Here is a 19567-nt window from a genome sequence, read left to right on the forward strand (position 1 = left end):
TTGTTATCTAGTCTTCACAGTTTGATTCTCCTAGAAATAAACCTCTGCATTATAAGAAATTCAGGACAAAGGTGAATGAGGTCTCAGTATTCCCAGAATACCATGCCTTAGGTAGAAGGTCCATGAAACAAGTAAAGGTTGGGAAAAAAGGAACTCTTTACCTCTTCAGCACATTTGTTTGGAATGTAGCTTCTACCACAGATAACTTGGAGGCCATATGAGAATTGCTGGTATTCTTTTCCTCACAGAAAGATACTATTGCCCTTAACTAGAAGCTGGGGGAGAGGAACCTGTATGTTCTTGGCTACATGTTTCTGGAGTGGAGTTTTCATTACACTGGCCTGATAGTGAAAGGAAAGAAATATGATGTGATTAAAATGCTACAGATTCTGTGATGGTTAATACTGAGTGCCAACCTGATTGTACTGAGGATGCAAAGTATTATTCCTGTGTGTGTCTGAGGGTGTTGCCAAAGGAGATTAACATTTGAGTCTGTGGACAGGGAGTCAGTCCCAGCCTCAGTCTGGGTAGGTACCATCTAATCAGTTGCCAGTGTGGCTAGGATAAAAGCAGGCAGAGGAGCATGGAAGGACTAGACTGGCTGAGTCTTCTGTCCTCCGTCTTTCTCCTGTGCTCGATGCTTCCTGCCCTTGAGCATCAGACTCCCAGTTCTTCAGCTTTTGGACTTTCGGTTTGCCAGGAGCTCTCAGGCTTTCAGCCACAGACCGAAGGCTGCACTGTCAGCTTCCCTATTTTTGAGGTTTTGGGACTTGGACTGGCTTCCTCGCTCCTCAGCTTGCAGATGACCTATTGTGGGACTTCACCTTGTAATTGTTTGAGTCAGTACTCCTGAATAAACTCCCTTTCATATTTACAACTATCCTATTAGTTCTGTCCCTCTAGAGAACACTGACTGATACAGATTCTTTCTGTTTTTAAGAAATTTTTAATAGATTGTCTGAAATGAGTGTTTCTTCATTTTCTGTATATCCTTAGGACTATGTACAGAGGCTTCAGATGATTGGTTTTTGTTTGTTTGTAGAGGTGGAGTCTCACCATGTTGCCCAGGCTGGCTTCAAACTCCTGGCTTCAAGCAGTTCTTCTGCCTCAGCCTCCTAAAGGGCTAGGAATATAGGTATGAGCCTGACTGATTGTTTAAAATTTTGTTTTTACTAGCATCATCGAGGAAATGCCTACAGAGCTCCTCACATTGTCATTCAAAGGCAGAACTGCTATTTCTTTCTTAAATGTTTGATACTATTTAGAGGTGAAACCATTTAGACATTGTATATATATTTGTCAAAAAGATTTTAATTATATATTTAATTTTTAAATAGATACTGGAATTACTCAGCTTCTGGTAAGTTGTGCTTTCTCTAGGATTGTGTATGTTTTATCTGAATTTTCCATTTTATTACTTTATAATTCACTCTGGATCTTTTAATACCTATGATCTGTAGTGATGTGTTTATTTTTCGTATCTGTTCATTGGTTATCTGTTTAATCTCTTTTGCTCTAATTTTCTGATTTTTTCTTCACTAGCAGTGTTGTTCTTATGTAATAGTCCAGAAGCAAGCAGTCCAAGAGTGCTATCCTTAACATGGCTTCAGTATTTGTTTTGGTACCCATCATCTGTTATCCAATAGGAAAGAAAAAAAACAGTGTCCAAGAGAGTGCTTGCCCAACTATTTGCGCTTAGGGATCAGAAGTGGCACCCATCATTTCTTCTCATTTAGTCACTTCAACATATCTAGCTGCAAAGGGGTCTTGGAAATGTAGTTTTACCTGCATAGTCATATGTCTTCCTAAAACTCTATTACTATGGAATAAAGAAAAATGTGACATTGTGAGATAACTAGCACTTTGATTTATTTTTTGATTTTTTTTTATTTATTTTGTCTCTATGGTCCCCAAATATGTTTAAACTTTCTTTATCCATTACCTAGAACATAGTCACATCCAAGGAGGATCAAAGATAAAAAAAAAAAATACTATCTCTACAGACAGACTTCTTTATCAGGACTGACTTCTCATGGTCTCACATATATTTCCCTCCTACACACCAAATATAGAATGGTGGGATAGAAATAGGATAACTGAAAAAAAAAGATTCAGAACAAGGAACAAGTAAAGACAAGATGGTAATTATACTTATAACCATTATTATGTAATGGGACAAGAATTTCCAAGGCTCAAAACTTTTTTAGTTAAATCATGTGCTGAGGTCCGATTGTTTGTGACCCACAAATTCATGTTAAACTCTAATTACCAATGTAGTAATATCATTGTGTAGTTTCTGAGACTAGGTCATTTGGGGTTTTGTTTTGTTTGAGATAGGGTCTCGCTTTGTCACCCAGGCTACAGTTCAGTGATGTGGTCTTGGCTCACTGCAGCCTTGATCTCCTGGGCTCAAGTGATTGTCCCACCTCAGTCTCCTGAGTAGCTGGTATTACAGGTGTGAGCCAACATGCCTGGCTAATTTTTTCGATTTTGCATAAAGACAGGAGTTTGCCATGTTGCCGTAGCTGATCTCAAACTCCTGAGCTTAAGTGATCCACCATTCTCAGCCTACCAAATACTGGGATTACAGGTGGGTGCCACCGTGCGCATCTGCGAAGCTAGGTCTTAGAAGGCAATATAGCTTTTGCTTGGGTCTTTGTCTTAGAACATGCATTATGGGAGTTTTGGGTGAGTGTATAAGAAGTCCTATTCTGAAGCCACCATGCTAGAGAGAACAAAGTAGAGAGAATACAGAGATAGTTAAAGAGACACTTTAGGAATTTCATCTATACCAGTTCCCAGCTGTTTGATTTTTTCTGACTCAGGTAGGTGAGCCTTCTGATGATTATAGTGTTCAGGCTTTGAGGTGCTCCAGCCCCTGCTGCATACAGCAGAGATGGGTTGTCCCTACAAAGCTGTACTCAGACTGAAGACTAATGATTAAAGTACATGTTTTAAGGCATTACATTTTGAAGTGGTTCGTTACACAACAAAAGATAACTGGAACCATGCTATTCTTGGGAGCTGTACATCTTTTGTCACCTACTCATTGTTTGCTTTTAGGAGCAAGCAATCATAATAGAAGCGATTTGATATTTTCTTAGATAAAACACTGTATTTGTAAAACATGGCTAAGCCTTCTCTTCTTCTTTCTAGACAAATGGACTCCAAATGGAACTTGGGAACTAATAAGAGTTAACAAAGATGTGGTAAAAGAAATAGACAACATGATTGTGGCACAATGGTGGAACAGGAGTTGTGAGTTGACTCTAAAGTCATTTAAAATTAAAATTTAATTTTTTTTGAGACAAAGTCTAACTGTGCCACCCAGGCTGGAGTGCAGTGGTGCAATCACCACTCACTGTAGCCTCGACTTCTTGGGCCCAGGTGATTCTTCTTCCTCAGCCTCCTCAGTAGCTGCGACTACAGGCATGTAAGAAAGTTGGATTTCTTAGTCACTACATGGAAATTAACCATAAGAAAAGCCACACAATTTACCTGTAGTTGTTATAAGTCCAAGATATAAAATTTCATATAAAGTTGTGCAACTTACAGTACAGGAAAGAGAACAAAGATTAATATTCAGAGTATAAAGTGGGAGTACCAGCCATGTGCCAGATTTTAGTATCGGTCAGGTGATGGCTTCAGGAGTCAAGAGGCACAATCAACACACAAAATGTTTATTTGCAAAAAGAAAAAAGTCCCACTTGACATGGAAATTATGTTGTCTAAAGTCTTTGTGACTAGTTGAAAGTTCCAGACTGTGTTCCTTTCACTGTCCTGGTGACCACATCCATTGCTGCCAAGAAAATTAAGTCTCTTTTTCTTTATTTTTGAGAACCAATAGGCATATTGGAGAAGAAATAAAAATTCACCTACCCATGACTTTCCTTAGCAAATTCCTTTAGAACTTGGTCCCTACAGGCAAAATTTAAATTAAAATATTCAGTACATGAGACATAGAGCTGTAGATGCATTCCCAGGAGAAATTGTCCTCTAAGATCTCCATGTCAGTATAATCCCCTTCAAGACATCAGTCACTAGACCCTTAAATCTCGATCTGGCTTTATTCAAGCTCACTGTAGTGGGAACAACCTGCTGTCTGGGCAATCTTGTTTACTTGATTTGCTTTTATTTTAATGAGGTCTTCAAGGACCCCCTTACTGGGGGCCCTTGCTCTCATAGTGACACTGCTGCCTTCCTTTAGTCAGAATGATCTCAGCTAATACTCTCTGATAACAAAAGTGATATTTTTAAATAGGTTGAGTGCTTCGCCAAATATTGAATGTCCTTTGTCTTATTTCATTCCCAAGCTACAGGACTACATATTACTAATTTAATTAAAAAGATATGGAAAATGAGGCTAAGAGAAGTAAAGGAGCTCATTCATTTTTTTCAAATCTGAAACAGAAACCTAGAATTTAGACTTTTGAGATTGGGCACGGAATGCCAAGGAATCCCTTGTGGACAGAATGGTATATTCAAAGGGATGAAATAAGATTCTTCTAGATCCAGAACAAAGGGGAAGCCACAACTTGCTTCTCCTAGTAAGTCTCCCTCCGACCTCACCCCATAAGGATGCTGGTGGTTACGGTGCTGAAACCGGAGAAGGGAAACTGGTACACAGAGAATTGGGATTGCCTTCCCCCGGGAAGCCTTAAAAAGTGTTGGATTTGGTTGGGTGCGGTGGCTCACCCCTGTAATCCCAGCACTTCGGGAGGCCAAGGCGGGCGGATCACGAGGTTAAGAGATCCAGACCATCCTGGCCAGTATAGTGAAACCCTGTCTCTACTAAAAATACGAAAATTAGCTGGGCGCAGTGGTGCAGGCCTGTAGTCCCAGCTACTTGGGAGGCGGAAGCAGGAGAATCACTTGAACCAGGAAGGTGGAGGTTGCAGTGAGCTGAGATTGTGCCACTGCACTCCAGCCGGGTGACAGAGCAAGATTCTGTCTAAAACAAAAACAAAAACAACACAAAACAAAACAAAAACAACAATAAAAAAAGTGTTGGATTTACTTAGCATATCTTAAGGCGAGGCAGAAGTCATCCAGTCATTTTTTTACAATTAAAAACCAGTTGGTTTATATTACCAAATATGTGATACCTAAAGGGAATATATACATAGTATCTATTAAGTCGTGAAGCATAACAACGCTCATGAAACAAATCAAAGAATAGAGCATTAACAATGATATTACAGAACAAGGCAGAGAAACAAAAAGAGCCAGCATTCACAAGAGGCTCTGTATTTGTGGAAAACTCTGTGGTAGCATTAAATATGGGACTCAAAATGGTCATTCCTGAAAAGTTGGTATGTGGAAAAGTGACACATGCCACATATACCCCCCCAGACACACACCCTTGCCGATGTATGTGCAAAATCCTGGGACCATACATTCCCCACTTTTTCTACTCTAGATTAATTATAAACATTCTTCATGTTTAAATGAATATTGGACAGGGTTTCTAGTCCAACATAAGTAGTAATGTAAAGTTCTGAGGTACTTTGAAAGTAAGTTCCGAGGTACTAGAAACAGGAAGCTTGTTTCTAGTGCCTCACTTCTTTAGGATCAGGACTATTACATTTCACCTTTTTTTGACTTATATGTAGTATCATACATCAGTGGGTTGCAATAGTGTAAGTTGCTTCCCTTCGCCACTGGATTTTCAGATGTTTGATTTTGAAATTCTGTCACAAAACATATTTCAGGTGTTGCTAATGTTTTCAAATGAAGCAATACTTTTGAAATTATGCAGTTAGCAGTGGAGCTAAGTCTTCAAACTAAGTCATTCTACTCCACCTCTAATACTGTTTCCATTAGCTCAGTAATACTGGTGTACAATTTTTCAGCTAGGATTGGATTTTGTTTAATAGCAATGAAAATGCTAGTGGTTTAAGTAAGATAAGATTATTTCTCTTTTACATAGAAGAAAGTCTGATCTGTCTGGTCTTTATCTTGGGTTTCTGGCATGGAGTATCCGAAACCCTTTGAATTTCCCAAATGATAAGAGTGTCTTTGTTATTCATGAGCCCTTTGGATCCATTTCACTTTATGTTAATGAGATAATTGAAGATGAGGGCTGGTCACCAGAAAGACCACCCATGTGATTAGAAGGTTAGGGCCTTGAGCCAGACTGCCTCCAGTGAGAGAAGTGGGACTGGAAATTGAGCTTAATTGTGTGGCTGAAATATAATCAATTGTGCCTATACCATAAAACCTCAATAAAAACTTAGGATGCCAAAGCTCAGTTGAGCACCCTGGTTGGTGAACACACTCATGTGCTGGAGTGTGCCATGAGAAGAAGCTCTATGTTTGGAACCGTCTCAGACCTCACACTTCGTATCTTTTCCTTTGGCTCGTCCTGATCTATATTCTTTATAATAAAACTGTAATTATAAGCACAGTACTTTCTTGAGTTCCATGAGTCATTCTAGCGAATTATTAAACTTTAGAGGGTGGTGGAAACCCCTGTATTTATAGCCAGTCAAAAGTGTGAGTGATCTGGGGTGACCTGAAGTGCCTCTGGCATCTGAAGTGAGGGCAGTCTTGTGGAGGATTGAGCCCCTAACTTGTGGTATCTGTACTAACTCCAGATTGGATCTGCACTAACTCCAGGATTGAAGTACACCAGTTGGTGACAGAATATATGGCATTTTCAAGAAAAAATTAAGGACTGAATTTCTTTTTAGGTCTCTGCCCTACAGCTTTAAGTGTGTCTTTCATCCTATGGTTCAAAATGGTTGCTATTGCTCCAGCTAATAGATCAACATTCCAAAATAAATTTTAAAATGAGTAACTTCTCCCTTTTGAAAATAATTTTTGAACCCAGAATTTAATAGGCTTTCTGAAGTCAGAGTGTTTGGAATTGGGTTGTCATTAAACTGTAAAAGTGTAAGAACACTTTTTAAGTTTACACCAGTAACTGTAAACTTTACAGAGATAAACTTTTGATTAGCTGACTTTCAGAACCACAGTCACTGCAATAAAGCTCTCAGTTTTTGTCTGGATTTTAGAGTGGGAACTGTAACTGATGAGGTGTCCTTAGGAGATGTATTTTTCATTAATTGGGTTACTGCACATTAGTGATTCTGTGTCCAGATTCTCCATTCTGTTTAATTGTTCTATATACTTCTTGTGTCAATACACAATAATGTTTTTGCTTTATAGAAAGTTTTGATATATGGTTGTATATTTCTTTCAGCCTTCTTTATTTTTTCAAAGTTATCTTGACTATTTTTTCTTCATATTTTCATATAAATTTTAGAATCAATTTGTAAAATACATGTTAAGATTTGGATTGCACTGCATTGGTAGATTAATATTGGGAGAAAGGACTTTTTCTTTTTAAACTCACAATATTAGGTCTTTTGATCCATGAATATGGTATATCCTTCCATCTACCATAGCCTCTTTATTTTCTGTCAGTAATGTTTTGTAGCTTTTTTGTGCAGAAGTCTTGTACAACTACATTTTTGAGATTTATTTATATATATTCGGTCATTTTGATGCCAGTGTGAGGTGCTGTTTATTTATTTTATTTTCTATTTGTTGTTGGTATATAGAAATATAATTACATTAGTATATTGATCCTGTAACCACTGTCCTTGTTAAATTCACTTATTAATGTTAATATTTTGTCTTTAAGTTATCTCAGAATGTAAACACTATGTTGACCTAAAAAAATAACTTGAAAAGTTTTCTTCTTTTTCTATTTTTTGCCAGGCCTTGGTAATTTTGATATTATTTTTAAATGAAATGACTAGGTTTCATCATTGAAAATATATGTGCCTTGGGGTATCTTTTTATCTTAGAGAGAAGGTTTAAAAAATTTTTATACTTAGGCCGAGTACAGTGGCTGACGCCTGTAATCAGCACTTTGGGAGGCCAAGGCGGGTGGATCACGAGGTCAGGAGATCGAAACCATCCTGGCTAACACAGTGAAACCCGGTCTCTACTAAAAATACAAAAAAACTGGCCAGGTGTGGTGGCGGGCACCTGTAGTCCCAGTTACTCAGGAGGCTGAAGCAGGAGAATGGCGTGAACCCAGGAGGCAGAGCTTGCAGTGAGCCGAGATTGCACCACTGCACTCCAGCCTAGGAGACAGAGCAAGACTCCATCCCCCCAAAATAAATAAATAAATAAATAAATCTATACTTAGATCTAAGTTTTCTATATAAATAGAAGACTGTTAAATTTTTTCTTGATTCTTGTGTTAGTTTTAGTACGTTTTCTTCTAGGAATTTGTAAATTTTATATACATTAAAAAATTGGTGGCTTTAAGTAATTCATAACAGTCTCAGATTAAATTTTTAATAATACCTTTTTCATTCCAGATATTGGTAATTTGTGCCTTTTCTATTTATTGATAAGTTTCATTAGGGATTAATAAACTTAATTAGTATTTTTAAAATACCAACTTTTGACTTTGGTTTTTAGAAGTTATATGATTTTTATTATTTCATTAGTATACAATTTAACTTTTATTATTTTCTTCTATTACCTTTAGTTTAATTTTCTCTTCTTTTTTATCTTCTTGATCTGGATGCTGAAATAATTGATTTTCAGTCTTTATTTTTTTCTAGGAATTTCTCCCTAAGCATAACTTTAGATAATTTAATAAAGTTTTCATTTTGTACACTTACGAGTATTCAGTGAAAACATTTTTAACTTATTTTTAATTGGTTGACTAAATAACACATATTTATTGTGTACAACATAATTTTTTGAAATATATATACATTCTAGAATGGCTAAAGCTAGCTAATTAACATACGCATTACCTCAAAAAGTTATCATTTTGAGGGTGAGAACATTTAGACTCTATCCTTTTAACATTTTTCAAGAACACAGTATCTTGTTTTTAAATATATGGATCATGTTGTACAGTAGGTTTTATGAATCTATTCCTCCTTTCTAACAGAAATTTTGTATCCTTTGATACAAAGTGTGGCCATGCACAGAGGCAAAATCACTCTGGAGTCTGAAGTGCTGATGACATGAATGCCTTGGTTGTAGATGCCCCACTGCTGCATTGATAACTCTGTGTGGGGCACAGATGCTTGTGAAGCAGCTGAGAAGCTGGGGGCCAAAGTCCATGCATGTGCAGAGATATAGTGGCTCTAGGGTCCAGAGTGTAGGTTTGCTCAAAGCTACAGTGGCTCTGGACTCTGGGCCTCAGGCTGGTCAATATTGTAGCGGACTTAGTGCATGTAGTGTGTATGCACACACAGCAACTGGGGCTCTAAGGTGTGGGGTGTGGCTAACCTATAACAGTAGTGGCTCCCGTGTTTGAGGCAGGTGCAAAGTTGGAAAGAATGCTGGCTTTGGCCATGGGGCAACAAAACAGTTGTCCCTTCTGGAAGCATTGGTGCAGCAGTGTTTCATTTTCTGGGGGCTCCATGGTGGGGATGGCTGTTGATTATCTTGGTAGTGAAAGATGGCAGTGTTCTCTGTACAGCAGGTTGCTGGGAACAATGGTGGCACTCATAACATGGTTGATAATGCTGGAACCTGCTTTTCTTTGTTCCTAGAGATCTCTAGACATCTCGGGTATATACAAATCTCCAACAGTCTTTTCTATGTGGTTATTCCTCTCCCACCTTTTTTGTTTCACTATGTTGCTACAGGTTTTTAAATGGTCCCTTGAGTCCTACTAAGGCTATTATCATTCATGGATAATTATTGGTTGATTTTTTGTGTGAGGGGAAGAGGATTATATCTCCTATTCTGCCATCTTGTTTATGTGTCACTCTGTTTATTTTGTTTGTCAAGGTTTCTTTGGTGGAGGATGCTGAAACAGAAATTGACAAGGAAGAAGTCTAGTTATGAAGAAAACATTCTGGCTTCTTTTAGATTCTGTTAACTTTCTTGAAACTTGGGTCCTTTACCACATATATTTCATTTTGTTTGGAATTGATCTTTTCCATACTGGTTCTTTGTCATTTTAAAACTTGGCTGAAATCTTAATTTTCCAGAGAAAACATTCTGACCAAACAATATAAAGTAGATTTATTTTTTATCTCATTTTTATGTATAGTTATATGCTTATTCCATATGTACATATGTATTTATATATGTATATATGCATATTTATGCATGTTTCTTAGGGAGTTTATTTGCTTACTGTCTATCTTCTCCATTAGATTTAAACACCATGGGCACAAGAATGATGTTTATTTTGCATGGGTCTGTGTTCTTAAATCTCATCACTATGGCTAAAATCCACTTGCAATAAATAAACAGTTGATGAATTAATATTTCTTCTCAATGGTTCAAACATTTAAGGCGAATTAAAAGAAACACTAATCCCTCAAGTCCACATCCCTTATTTAATGATAAAATGTGTGTCTCTCTCTCTTAGTATTTATGTCAAATTACAGTCTTGAAGGACGTGCTGTGGCTTAATTTGTGCATTACCCAAGAGAATAACTGAAAGTAACATAAATACACTCATGATCTCCCACAACAAGCAGAGCTGGATCCCCACAGATTCTTTAATCACCTGATTTCCAGGTATGTTGGATAAAGTGTTTTGTAGCCCTCATAGAGTATGTGTCCCCTGAGAGCTCTGTGACCATATAATTACCTCCTGGTTCCCACTTTTCAACCGATCGAGTACCTATATGATTCCATTTGGCTTCATATTAGAAGGAGCAGCCCCAGAACCAGAGTCACTTTGACCATTTTTTTATTCATCTGATTGTCAATAGTCATCTAGTAGTAGTTATGACCTTCTCCAAAACTGATATATAGCAAAAAGCCTGCAACAATGTTTATAAAAAACCCCAGTAATAATTATGTTAATTGAGGTTATGATTATCACCGCTTACTGAGTATAAGAAATTATAGGTTTCCTATTCTTTTCTTACCATAGCAGCAGTTTTCAGGCTGGATGTTGTTGGGGCTATCTTTTATTATTTCCTTTTTTATAGATTCAGCTATTGATATACAAATGAGTTAAGAGTCTTATGTACAAAGGAGGAGCAGTAAATACGGGAGTAGAGCTCTTGTTAGCTGATTCCAAAGCCAATAGCATTTTTCTTTCAATTTCCCCCTGCCTCTAAAGAACTTTAAGCCTCTTGGCCAAACACTAAAGAGAAATCTTCAAAAAGTTGTTTTCCTTCTTTAAAGAACTTAATTTCTGATGTGACATTCACTTATATATGAAAGTGCTGGACCCGAATTTTGTATTTCTCAGGGAGAAGGGTAAGTCTCTGGATCAAATCTATTGTCTGCACAAAGTTGCAGGGGCAGAGGTAGCTAGAAAAATGCATCAAGGTACCCATTTCTCCTTCGGTTTAATCCGAGATTTGGCTCTAAATTTTGAATATTTCTTTTATTCATATTCAACATATATAGCCACATCCAGAGGCTATATATGTTGAATATTCCTCATCTAAAATATTAGGGAATGTGTTTTGGATTTTGGATTTTTTTGAATTTTGGAGTATTCGCATGTTTATAATGAGATATATTGGTGATAAAACCCAAATGTAAACACAAAATTCATTTATGTTTTATATACATATTATATCCATAGCCTAAGTAATTTTAGGTAATATTTTAAATAATTTTGGTGCATGAAACAAAGTTTGTGCTACATACTTATGTGTGGAATTTTCCATTTGTAGCATCATGTTGGTGCTCAAATAGTTTTGGATTTAGAAGCATTTTGGACTTTGGATTTTTGGATTAGGGATTCTCAACTTGTATTTCTAATGAGTTTCTATTAGAATATGTATACTTATCATGTGACATAAAGAAAAAGCACAAGAAGGCCTCGAGTCCCTGCTTTACAAAGAATAAGATTATATTACTTTGAACAAGTTATTTAAACTATTTATTTCTCAATTTTCTTTTTCAGGAAACATGATAATATTAGTTCTCCTAATTCTAGAGTTGTTGAGATAATCAAATGGAATGTCAACATAAAATTTTACTGTAATCTGGAAGCCCATACTAATATTTTTTTAAAAAAAGAAAGAAAGAAGGAATGGTGATTAATAAATGAGGAAGAAATCAGGCTTAGAAGCCAGTTATAAAATGCACTGAAATAGAGATGTGCAAAATTACATAAGGCACAACTAACTAGTGGAATGAGGAGACCTAATTTCATGTTCTAATTCTGCCCACTAAAAACATCTGGTCATTGGACACAATTTATTAACTACATTATGGCCTGACTGATGGTCTGCAGTGTAGATGCGATTAACATCTATCACACAGTTCTGAGCAAATGAGAAAACACTTCTCTCTCCTTGGGAATAGAGAATAAGAATATTCTGAACTTAAACATGATATTTAACAATTTAGATATCTATCTGGTCAGGGAATGTATCTCGTGCATTAGTGTAAACCTGGCAATTAGCACGCAACATGGTGCTCCATTTGAAATTAGTGCTTGTAGAGAGAATGAGGAAATGAACACATCCAGAAATTTATGTTGATTGGTCAATTGGTTGGTATTACTGAATAGTCATGTTCCTTTTTAACTTTTTGAAGATTTTTTAAGGGTTGGAAGAGGTTATAAACATTTGTGGATGCAGTTATTATCATTTAACTGAGATCTAGAAATGTAGGTTATTTGCATAAAGCCAAGAAAACTGGTAAGTATATTTGATTCCTAATTTCATGCTATTCCATTCTTCACATTGACTTACAATGATAGATTTAATTGCTCCATCAGGCAGTCAGTTCGTCAATTAAATAAATTACTATCTTGTGCCCAGTTTAGGTTGAATGTAAAAGATTTAAAGGAATTTTTCTTTATGATAAAGAGTTAAGGCTTGAATTCAAAGTGATTTGGTTTATATTTTGCCTGTTCCAATTAATTAGTCTTATGATCTTGTATGAATCTTTCCTTTTCTGTACCTTAGTTCAGTAATCTATGAAATTAGGAGTTTGGGATGGATTATCTCCAAAATCATTTTATTAAGAATGCTCTATGAATTATTATAATTTAAAATTGCATTTTGTTGTCATGGGCATGTTTTAGATCCAGGACTGCTGGAAACAAGTAATTAAAATACTGGAATAAAGCACAAAATGGGCATACTGACTGATCTCAGTAGTCCTCCCTCCATTTATCATTCTGATTCTGTCTTTTCATTTCTACAGGGCAGCTACATAATTCCCAATGGAGAACAACACAGAGGTGACTGAATTCATTCTTGTGGGATTAACTGATGACCCAGAACAGCAGATCCCACTCTTCATAGTCTTCCTTTTTGTCTACCTCATCACTCTGGTTGGGAACCTGGGGATGATTGAATTGATTATATTGGCCTCCTGTCTCCATACCCCCATGTACTTCTTCCTCACTAACCTCTCCCTGGTGGACTTTGGTTATTCCTCAGCTGTCACTCCCAAGGTGATGGTGGGGTTCCTCAGAGGAGACAAATTCATATTATACAATGCTTGTGCCACACAATTCTTCTTCTTTGTAGCCTTTATCACTGTAGAAAATTCCCTCCTGGCATCAATGGCCTATGACCGCTATGCAGCAGTGTGTAAACCCCTGCATTACACCACCACCATGACAACAAACGTATGTGCTTGCCTGGCCATAGGCTCCTGTGTCTGTGGTTTCCTGAATGCATCCATTCATACTGGGAACACTTTCAGGCTCTCCTTCTGCAGATCCAATGTAGTTGAACACTTTTTCTGTGATGCTCCTCCTCTCTTGGCTGTCTCATGTTCAGACAACTACATCAGTGAGATGGTTATTTTTTTTGTGGTGGGATTCAATGACTTCTTTTCTATACTGGTAATCTTGATCTCCTACTTATTTATATTTATCACCATCCTGAAGATGCGCTCATCTGAAGGACACCAGAAGGCCTTTTCCACCTGTGCTTCCCATCTTACTGCAGTTTCCATCTTTTCTGGGACAGGCATCTTTATGTATTTACGACCTAGCTCCAGCCATTTCATGGGCATGGACAAAATGGCATCTGTGTTCTATGCCATAGTCATTCCCATGTTGAATCCACTGGTCTACAGCCTGAGGAACAAAGAGGTTAAGAGTGCCTTTAAAAAGACTGTAGGGAAGGCAAAGTCCTCTATATGATTCATATTTTAATTATAAAGAATTCACAATAAGATAATTTCCTCCACCTCATATTAATCTTTGTCTACTAAGTCCAATATTTGGGTTTCCTTATGGACAGTTTCTATTGACTGTTTTCTTAAACATATGAATTGGCCATGCTTTCCTCATTCTTTAAGTGACACTTTTTTGTTAAAACCTGGATATTTTAAATAATAAAAATATAGCGCATTCTAAAAAGCATCTCTCTCCTCCCATCTAGGCTTTGTTTTTGTTGGTGGTACTTTTGTTTGTTTAGTGATTTTCCTGAGTTACTTATGTTAATTCTGCATTTCTTGTTGTGTGTGGCCACTGAAATTTCTACTTAGTTAGCAGTCAACTAACAATTGGACAGAGTTTTCTAAGTGCTTTACATGGTTAATTCTCTGAAGCCTTATGCATAGGCTTTGCATGTGTGTACTGGAGCATGTTTTCAGTGCTCCAGCAGTTTAAATTCTGCCTTTAATCTTCATGTCTTTTTTGTGCAGAGCTTCAAGATCAGCCACAAATGAAACATTAGGTCCTCTCAGGTCTTTCCTGTGAATACATAGGGCCTTGCCCATATGCATGACTTTTGTAATCCCCAGGAATATATGGGAGCTTTTCAAAGCCCTCTATGGATTTCTAATGCCCTCATCGATTTTTTTAAGAGTTTGATTAGATTATTGTATGCTCCAACTGATATTTACATTTTCAGGCAATTGCGATGTTAAACAATTGCTGCTCAATGCTTTGACAAACACTCTAGCAATAAAACTTTCTCACTGAGTGAACTGAGTCTGGTGAAATAGAGACAAAATTGTGAATGGGGTTTTCCCAGGAAGCTGCCAAATAGATGAAACAGTGACAATTCTCTGGGAAGCAGGCCCATTAGCAATCTCCAACACATTTTGCTCACTTCAATGGTTGTTAGACCATTTTTTTTTCAGCTAACATAGTTCCATGTGTGCTGGTGTTCAAGGTTACCGCAAAGCTGGGGGATAAAGCAAGCTAACGTATCACAAAACTCACTGTTGACCCTGAGATTCAGTCATTGTTTTTGTTTTTTTTTTGTTGTTGTTTTTTTTGAGTCGGAGTCTAGCTCCGTCGCCCAGGCTGGAGTGCAGTGGCCAGATCTCAGCTCACTGCAAGCTCCGCCTCCCGGGTTTACGCCATTCTCCTGGCTCAGCCTCCCGAGTAGCTGGGACTACAGGCACCTGCCACCTCGCCCAGCTAGTTTTTTGTATTTTTTAGTAGAGACGGGGTTTCACCGTGTTAACCAGGATGGTCTCGATCTGCTGACCTTGTGATCCGCCCGTCTCGGCCTCCCAAAGTGCTAGGATTACAGGCTTGAGCCACCGCGCCCGGCCCAGTCATTGTTTTTGAATGAATACTCCTTGAATTGTTGCATGTCCTTGGTTAGTTTCGAGAGTTTCAAAACACTTTTTTACCTGTGTTATAATTGCTTTTATGGAAGAGCAAATTTTTGGAGGTCCTTGCTTTGCCATTCTGGAAATGTTTATTCTACCCTTTAATTTTTACTTTATTTTATTTTTTATTTTTGATACAGAGTCTTGCTCTGTTGCCCAGGGGAAAGTGCAGTGTCACCATCTCAGCTCACTGCAATCTTTACCTCCTGGCTTCAAGCTATTCTCATGCCTCAGCTGCCTGAGTAGCAGGAATTACAGGCGCACACCACTGTGCCTGGCTAACTTTTTGTATAATATTTTTAGTAGAGACGGGGTTTCACCACGTTGGCCAGGTTGATCTTGAATTCCTGGCCTCAGGTGATCTGCCTGCCTTGGCCTCCCAAAGTGCTAGGATTACAGGTGTGAGCCACCTCGCCTGACCTTATTCTATCCTTTTAAATTTAAGCTTCCTCTATTATAATCCTCTCTGAGAAAAAAAAAAATTTGTTTTCATAATATATAATTTATAATTATGTATTTATCTGTGAGTTTAAGTTTTTAATGTCTCCCCATTAGACCAAAGTCTATTTACGCAGGTACTTTTTTGTTTTGCTCTGTATACTATGGATTTAACAAAATGGCTATCACCTATACGTGTCACATTCAAAGTACTGAAAACCAAATATGAGAAGAAAATTATAAATACATTCAGAGGAAAAAAGACACATTACATACAGAGGAACAAAAACAAGATTCACTGCAGATTTCTCATCAGAAGCAGAGCATGCCAGAAAACATCTGTGAAATGCTGAAATAATAAAGAAACCCTGTTAAACCAAGTGAATGTATTCCAAAATAAAAGAGAAATAAAGACATTTTTCAGACACACATGCTGCAAGTTCATTGTCAGCAGCCCTTCACTGCAAGAAATATTGAAGGAATTTCTTCAGACATAAGAAATCTGATGCCAATCAGTAATTTACATTTGTCATATGAAGAGCACTGAAAATGAGTTAAATGAAGACAGATAGACATAAGATCTACTCTTTTTGTATTTTTAATTGTTTAAAAGATGACTGTCTAAATAATAAATAGTAGGAATATACTCTATATTTATGTATAGAATACATACAAGGAAAATGTATAATAATAATATAAAGTATTAGAGTGCATAATTGGCAGTATATGTTTGCGACATCCTTAAACAACTCGTAAAATGGCACAGTATCATAAAGAAGCATACTTTCATGAATTCCAGACATATAATGTAAACTTTAGGGCAATAGCTGAAACAATTTTGAAGAGAGGTATTTAATAATAAATCAACAGTGGAGATAAAATGGAACCGAAAGATAGTAAGTAGTTTAAAAAGGAAAAGAAGACAAAAGAAACAAAGAAAAGATGGAAAAAACAGAAAAAAAAAAACTAGGAAGATTATAGGGGTTTTTTTTTGTTTTGTTTGCTTGTTTTGTTTTTGTTTTTTGAGACAGAGCCTTACTCTGTCACCCAGGCTGGAATGCAGTGGTGCAAGCTCAGTTCATGGTAACCTTCACCTCCTGAGTTCAAGAGATTCTCCTGCCTCAGCCTCCCAAGTAGCTGGGATTACAGGTGTGTACCACCATGCCTGGTTAATTTTTGCATTTTTAATAGAGACGGGGTTTCACCATGGTGGTCAGGCTGGTCTTGAACTCCTGGCCTCAAGTGATTCATCTGCCTTGGCCTCCCAAAGTGCTGGGATTACCTGTGTGAGCCACCCGTGCCTGGTCTGATGGTAGATTTTAATTCATTGTGTCAATGAGTACATTAAACACAGTATAAACTTAGCAAATTGAAAAAGAACATTAGATTTTAAAAAAGAAAAAAAAAGACCCACCTCATGCCGTCTACAAAAAATTTACTTTAAATATGAAGGCATAAAATTAGTGTACTTGAAATCAGCCACTGGTATACTTGAGCTTGTTTTTTTGTCATTTTCCAGTATAATAACCTAGTGTTATGAATTGGTATTTAATAAGAAAGCCTGAGAACTGAGCCAAATATGCTCCTCTTTCATGGCTTTTCTTTTTATTTTCTTTCCCAGTGAATTGACTTGGAATTCCTGTACTGAACATAGCTGATAAAACATCATGGCCAGTGCATAAGTAATTCCAGATAATGTGAGTAAGCAGAGACGCACAAGGATGTCTATTTTCCCCCATATTTAAGACAAGTTTGCTGGCAGCTAAGCTGTGAGCATGGTAAGCAGATTTTCAAAAAGAACTATTCTCATTTATATAGCATCCTCGTACAGTTGCACTGTTCTTTGTGTTTTACATAACATAACTCATTTGATCCTGACAACTCCATGGCAAGGTAGGATTGTTATTGTTATCATTTCATTAATGAGGAAAATGTGGCTTAATGACATTAAGACATTTGCCCATGTTCCAGGACAATTTAGGCAGAACCAGGATTTGAATTCATGTCATCCTGAAAACTGTTTTTTTGTTTGTCTCTTTGTTTCTGTTTTTTGTTTGTTTATTTGTTTTGAGATTGGGTCCTGCTCTGTTGCTTAGGTTGGAGTGCAGTTCACTGCAGCCTATGATTCCCAGGTTCAAGCGATTCTCCTGCCTCAGCCTCCTGAGTAGCTGGGACTACAGGCAGGTGCCACACACCTGGCCAATTTTTGTATTTTTAGTAGAGACAAGGTTTCACCATGTTGGCCAGGCTGGTCTTGAACGCCTGACCTCAAGTGATCTGTCCACCTCAGCCTCCCAAAGTGCTAGGATTACAGGCATGAGCCATTGTGCCCAGCTGAACACTGTTATATGGTTTTCCACCAGATTTCACATAGTAGGAAACTATAAAACAGTTCTTAATGTTACACAGTTTTCCACCAAGTTTCACGTAGCAAGAAACTAAAAATTGGAAGAGTTGGGGTAAAGGACTTCCAGAAAAAAAATGTTATATGTCTACTTCTGGTGCCCTTGTTATAGACTTTCTCTGCATAAAAACACATCTGGAAAGTTTTTGATGAGTACTGGGGTTGTTCAACTTTATATCTCAGTGGAAAAATTCAGTACACTACAGATAAAAGTGTTTCCCAATTTGCTTTGTCAGCTTAAACAGTGTACATTTTAATTCTCTTCTGTTTTATTTTTAGCTAGTCAATTATTTAAAACAACTCCAACCTCATCATTATGTGGCAAGATATTTGGAATTAACTAGTCATGGCTTTCAGTGCCTCTAAGGGATATATTATGTGTTTTGGAGATAATGAACACTCTTAGAAATGAATGGAGGCTCTTTCACAGAAAAAGGATGACTTTATAATTTATTTTTATAGCTAGTGTGTTTGTTGACAGTTTAGTATGTACCAGACTCTGTTTTAAACACCTTATTAATTTACATGCTCCTACCAACCATATGAATTAAGCATTACCATCATCTTCATTTTATTTTCATTTGTATGAATACAAGTAGAATTCTGTTGTATAGATATATTGTGTAGTATTGAAGCCTGGGCTTTTGGAGTAACCATCACTTGAATAATGCAATTGTATTTATTAAGACATTTTTCATTTGTCAACCCTCTCTCCTCTCCTCGCTCCCACCTTCCTACCCTTCTGAGTCTGCAATGTCTATTATTTCACACTGTATGTTCACGTGTACACATTATTTCACTTCCTCTTATAAGTAAGAACATGCAGTATTTGACTTTCTGCATTATTTCCCTAAAGACAACAGCCTCAAGTTCCATCCGTGCTGTTGCAAAAGACATGATTTTACTCTTTTTTATGGTTGAGTGGTATTCCATGATGTGTGTATATATATGTGTGTGTGTGTGTGTGTGATATGTATCACATTTTCTTTATCCCATCCTCTATTGATGGACACTCATGTTGAGTCCATATCTTGGTTATTGTGAATAGTGCTGTGATAAAAATACAAGTGCAGGTTTATTTTTTATATAAAGATTTTTTTCCTTTGGGTAGATAGCTAGTAGTGGGATTGTGGGATTGAATGGTAGTTCTATTTTTGGTTATCTGGGAAATCTCTGCATCGTTTTCCATAGTGCCTGTACTAATTTACATTCCCACCAACAGTGTAT

The 19567-nt window shown here is 37.1% G+C and overlaps 1 protein-coding gene across 2 annotated transcripts in view; it reads left to right on the forward strand.

Moving 5' to 3' along the window:
• LOC102117510 (olfactory receptor 5B12) overlaps positions 1 to 17714 on the forward strand; it is a 64144-nt gene extending 46430 nt beyond the window's left edge. Inside the window, exons 4-5 of one of the 2 annotated variants that reach the window (XR_012423207.1) lie at positions 13120 to 13156; positions 17558 to 17714. Coding sequence is in view for 1 of the 2 variants with exons in the window: in XM_045371884.3 (XP_045227819.2) it covers positions 13139 to 14071 (933 nt within the window). In the remaining variant the exon portion in view is untranslated. Of the gene's footprint in view, positions 1 to 13119; positions 14110 to 17557 lie in introns of those variants that run through there. The other variant, XM_045371884.3, reaches the window with a different exon arrangement.
• Positions 17715 to 19567: the final 1853 nt, after the last annotated feature.

Source organism: Macaca fascicularis, chromosome 14 (genome assembly GCF_037993035.2).
Source record: "Macaca fascicularis isolate 582-1 chromosome 14, T2T-MFA8v1.1".
NCBI classification, from domain to species: domain Eukaryota; kingdom Metazoa; phylum Chordata; class Mammalia; order Primates; family Cercopithecidae; genus Macaca; species Macaca fascicularis.